The sequence below is a fragment of the Monomorium pharaonis genome, chromosome 4, assembly GCF_013373865.1.
Source record: "Monomorium pharaonis isolate MP-MQ-018 chromosome 4, ASM1337386v2, whole genome shotgun sequence".
Lineage (NCBI taxonomy): Eukaryota > Metazoa > Arthropoda > Insecta > Hymenoptera > Formicidae > Monomorium > Monomorium pharaonis.
In genome coordinates, this window is record NC_050470.1 from 17,022,385 (window position 1) to 17,028,038 (window position 5,654).

Sequence of the window (5,654 nt, forward strand, 5' to 3'; positions counted from 1 at the left end):
AAAGCATCTACTAAAATAAGAATGTGTTTTAATCCATCCGTAGATTCTTTAAATAGACCGCGATGATCTGCATGAATTATTTCGTAGGCCGTCGTAGAGGAAGGACGGAGACTCCGTAACTTGCAAATTGTCTTCTCTAGTGTTAGATGATGAATTATTTATTAAACAACCTACGCAATTATTGATGTAGTTTCTGACTTTTTTTTAAGCGAGGGAAACCAGTAATGAGCTGAAACACCGTGAACGGTTTTATCGTACTCTCAATGGGCCATATCATCGTGGTAACATCTAATTAAGCTATGAATCATTTGGTCTGGTACTACAAAAGAGTGGGCATGCTTTTTCCGTAGACAAGCCCATTAAACAGTTGGAAATTTTCATTATTGTTTTGTATAAAATCTTCCGCAAGACTTTTAATCCTTGGATCTTGTAGTTGTGCGCATTGTAATTGTTCTTCTATAGGTAATAATTCTATATACGCGACTAACCTACTTCCCAGGTAGCAAAGACAAGTCATTTTGACGTCAAATTTTGGTTATATTGGTACGAATGACGTCCTATGATCAAAATGCGACTGTTAGCAAATATAATAATTTGAATTTTATGCGTTTATTTTTTATTAATTTGTATGAACATAATCCAACATACAAACATATTAGTCTAGTAGAATTAGACTTTTTGGGGGAAAAAATTGGTAACTCAGGTTTGACTGTGCGTAAAGCACAATTAATATGCGTAGATTAAGATAGGTATGTTTGCCACTCGAAAAAAGCTGGGGGTTATTACAAAATTACGGGTTGAAGTAAGGAAAAAGTGGTTTTTTGCTTGCGCCTCGTAAACTAAAAGCGAAATCAAAAAAAGTTTCAAATAAAAGTTGTAGGTATTAAGTAAAGCTACAATAATAAATTTGGTACATTAAGATCGGTCGATTAGTTTGGTTGTAAAATAGAAAAAACCATGAAAAATGGCCATTTCTTAAATTGTTTATAACTTTCTTAAAAATTAACTCAAGCATTTGAAATTTTAGAAAAATATAGCTTTTATGACGATAAAAAAGTGTACTAAATTTCATCAAAAAATATTAACAACTTTTCGAGTACTGTCAATTGTTTATCCAAAACGCGTTCCACTAAAATTTAATTTCTACATTTTTGAGACCATGCACAAACCCGAACCAAAGTTTTTTCTTTTCTTAAAAAGTTGCACTATTATATATCGGTATTGCGAAATGTGTGCAATGCAATTAAGTGCCTCAAATAAACGTGTAAAAAATAAGCCTTATTAACAATTATATAACTTTTAAAATATTAACGCTATCAACATGGGGTGAAATGCATTTGAAAGGTGCGATTTTTCTTTAAATTTCAAAAAAAAAAACTTTGTCCTAGGTTGCTCAGAAGCCGAGATAATTTTTTTTCTTTGAAAAATCACTGTTGCTACAGTTATAAATATTAAGAGCTGAAATTTTAACAGCGTCTTATTAAATAGTTAAAGTATCCTTTCCAAAAAGTTCGAAGCGATTCATGAAGATTAACCACTGTAAACGTGTTAACAAAAGCAGTATCACTCGAGAGCGGCGGCCGGCGGCATGCGCGCGCGCGCTCGTCGGCTGCTAGCGCGTGGCCAGGCGAGCGCGTACAAAATTGATCTGGCGCGTTCAAATTACTTGAATCGGCAATATCTCGGGAACTAAGCGTCCTAGAAAGACGATTTTTTTTTTAAACTGGGCTATCTCGACGAGACAAGACTAATGAGCTAAACCATTTTCTTATATCTCCTAAAATAAACGTTCTAATTAATTTTTTTCTTTTTTTAATTAATTATTTCACGCGTTAAATACGTATAAATAATTTATATATCTATGCGACGTATGCATATGCCCTACGCATATTAATTGTGCTTTACGCACAGTCAAACCTGAGTTACCAATTTTTTCCCAAAACGGCCCTTTTTAAAGCTAATTCTACTAGACTATATATAAACAAACACAAACCCAGGTAGCAAGGTGTCGTCTAATTGACGTCATTTTTTGGTCATTTTACGACGAAGCAGACGTCACTAATTGACGTCTTAATGACATTAAAATGACAGTTTAATGTCACAGACCGTTGACGTCACAATAAAGACGACATTTTAACGTCATTTTTATGACTATTCCAGGTAGTAAAAGTCGCCATTATTTTGACGTTTTAGAAAATATTTCGGGTATATGTTCTACATATGCAGTACTTGCATTGTGAAAATATTGAAATAACATAATTATAATCTAAAAAAAAAATTTACGTTGTTTCTCAACAAGCATCGTTACCCACCACACCATGGTCACATCTGGGATTGCCTAACTTCCGCGGTCACCTATCCAATTCTGAACCGCCGTCGACGTTGCTTGACTTCGAAGATCGTACGCAACCTAGCACTTCGTGATGATCCCTAAACACTTGATGCTCATGAATACATATATATTTGTTATAGATCAGTTCAATAGATGTTAGAAACATGAAACTTGTAGTTAACTAATATTTTTATAAATAAATATAAATTTACAGTTTTTTTCCTGATTTTTACATATGCGAAATAACACGTGGAATAACTTATAAAAATTTTTGCTCTGTTCTTTTAATAAAGCTAAATTATACTCTAGACAGCACGCAATATTTATAAAATATTTATAAAATATCAATTAACTGATGTTATTAATTAGTCAAGCATATGACGTCGGAAATACGTTGTAGGATGGATAAATGACTGACGTAATTAATAGGTCAAAAAATGACGTTACTATTACGTCTTAATTTGGTAACATGACGTCCGCGACCTTAAATGACGAATTATTGACGTCACCTTGCTGCCTGGGAAAAAAACTATTGATTCCAAAGACTATATATATTAATCACTGTCAATCTCTATATTTAGAATTGTCCCAGACAGCACACAATATTTATGATCAATATTCATAAATATTTATAAATATTTTTTAATATTTATTTTTTAAAAATATTATATAAATATTTTATACATATTTTATATATAGTACATGAAGAAAAAAATCTTCATTCAACATATTATTAAAATATAGACTAAATATTTTATACAATATTTATAAATAAAAAATAAAGATTTGTACAAGTAATATCTTGTAAATATTTATAAATAATTCATAAATATTTTTATAATATTTATGATAAACCTTTATGATCTGTCAAATCTAAAACCACAAAAATATTTATAAAATATTTGGACAAATATTTATAAAATATTCAAATAAATATTATAAATATTTTGTAAATATTTCATGAATATTGTGTGCTCTCTGGAATATAATTTAGCTTTATCAAAAAAAAACAGAACAAAAATATATTTTTATAAGTTAGTCCATATGTTATTTCGCATATGTAAAAATCAGTAAAAAAACTGTAATTTATATTTATTTATAAATATTATTTAACTATACGTTTCATGTTTCTGACATCTATTGAACTGATCTATAACAAATATGTATTCATGAGCATCAAGTGTTCATGGATCATTTCGAAGTGCTAGGTTGCGTACGATCTTCGAAGTCAAGCAATGTCGACGGCGGTTCAGAGTTGGGTGACCGCAGAAGTTAGGTAATGCCAGATGTGAAATATTTCGGATACATGTCCTATAAATGCAATACTTGCATTGTGACAACATTGAAACAACATAATCATAATGTAAAAAAAAAATAAATCTACGTTGTTTCTCGACAAGCATCGTTATCCTCACCACACCATGGTACAGTCAGCTGATGCGTCGAACAGCTGATCCAAAGTAAACACGCCGCCAACCGAAGCGCATGGAATTTCTTCCCGCGCCGCTCTCCTCAAGCGCAGCGACCGTCTCCTGGAATCGCGCCGTCATCCAGCGTTTAAAAGCGTCCGCGGCGACGGGATCATGAGCCCTGATGTCCTGATATCTTTCCTCGAGATCACTCCAATCCTTCATCACCTGAAAGCGTTGTAGCACAAAGATTTCGACACCAATGTCCCGCGCCATAATACTTGTCTTCCAAAAGCTCCATTTCTCTCTCAAATACATATTTCATTATATCTCGACTCGACATAAATACAATCATACCTTTGTTTCCTCCTAAATGGGTGAGAATATGTGATATGCTAAATAGGTAAAGATATACGGTGCGATATGCGCTAATGCTATCTTGCTACGTTTCCCTTTCAACTACGATTAATCGAACTTACTTTCGTAACTTTCTCCTTGTGCACCTCCTCAAGTCGCATCTGAGCCTGCTTGTAACTCTGATGCTCGGACCGTGGATCGAAATGCGTCAGATAAGGATCGGGTGTAAGCTTTGCTGGGTGCCGCCAGCAGGCTGGCCACCGCACCACGAACACCGCGTACCGCAACGTCACCATCGGGCCCTAAAGCCACCGCACCGCGCCCAATCCTAGCGCCGCGCTTACCGCGACCGACCACTACCGAGCGTCGCTCGACTGGCACACATACCATGCACACCGCCGCGGCCAACCGAGCATTACACCGCCACCGGCGATATGCACATTACGCCAACATACGATTCTCGCCTCGCAGCACGAGAAGCATTGTACATTTTAGCATAGGGTACTGTATGATATTAATTTAGGGGCGAACACCTGTACTTATCAATAATTCCTATATAGTAAACTAGAATTAAGCTTATATACCTGTCTCGTCAGTCGACCAGCCCGCCGCCCGAACTCTGAATGTCGTAACTATCCGTAGCCTATGATGTTCAAAATTCCAGTATTATTCCAGTTTGCCTCCAGTATTTGGTACAGGTCTAATGTTATATTTTTGTAATTCCTTTTGTAGCTGAGGGAGGATTTTACCTCTTCTAGTTTTTGTCTTGACAGTTTTTTGTGTTATGTAAACACTTTTTTAGGAAGATATGTTAATTTTTACTCCAGCCGTTTAAATACAAAATAAACACGATCAATAGTTTAGTAGACCGTGCTTTTTTACTAGCCGACAAAAGATTCCACAACCAGAATATAGAAATAGTCAAGAAATAGTGAAGAAGATTTTACAAAACAATAGCTTCCTTGCCAAGGTAATTAACAAATTTGTATGCAAAAGATTGAAAACCTTAAAGAATCGTGTGGATGATTTTGATAATATACAAAACGCAAATTTCGATATTAGAAAGTGCATCGCATTACCTTATGTAAAAGGATGTAATAAAATTGTCGGCAACTATCTTGATAAAAGTGGTTTCAATACTTAAGAACTGTATTTTCACTTCTTAAGAAATTTGACAGATTAAATAGGTTTGTTCGCGTTTCTTGAACTTTCTGAACTTTTGTACTAAGTGTACACTAACTCATTTTTGTTGACGGACATGACATATAAATCGCTGTTCGTTTTACCAGTACAATTGCACTTTTGGCAACACTTTTTGTACTTGGTTTTGAGGAAGAGTAAAAAGTGCAATAATGGTCAAAGACTAAAAAAGTGGGAAAGAAGGTAAATATAAAATAATACATAACCTCCTAATTTGAGATTTTTATATAATACGTGTTAATAATAACAATTTTTGTTTTCATATACTTGAAGAAGTACTATCAATTACAAAATGGCAAAAGTCTTGCGTGGTTTTTTTATGTTGAATTTATTAGGAAATATCAATGTTGATATAG

At 34.1% G+C, this 5,654-nt stretch overlaps 1 protein-coding gene across 2 annotated transcripts; it reads right to left on the minus strand.

Moving 5' to 3' along the window:
* Positions 1 to 3,747: 3,747 nt before the first annotated feature.
* Positions 3,748 to 4,409, minus strand: LOC118645223 (amyloid-beta-like protein). 2 transcript variants are annotated; one of them, XM_036285874.1, is made up of 2 exons: positions 4,221 to 4,409; positions 3,748 to 3,960 (listed from the first exon to the last, which is right to left on the minus strand). In XM_036285874.1, exons 1-2 carry the CDS (start codon positions 4,392 to 4,394, stop codon positions 3,763 to 3,765), a joined length of 372 nt encoding a protein of 123 aa, XP_036141767.1. In that variant the 5' UTR covers positions 4,395 to 4,409; the 3' UTR covers positions 3,748 to 3,762. The 2 variants fall into 2 exon arrangements, with proteins under 2 accessions (XP_036141767.1, XP_036141766.1); XM_036285873.1 differs by having other exon boundaries at positions 3,748 to 3,969.
* Positions 4,410 to 5,654: the final 1,245 nt, after the last annotated feature.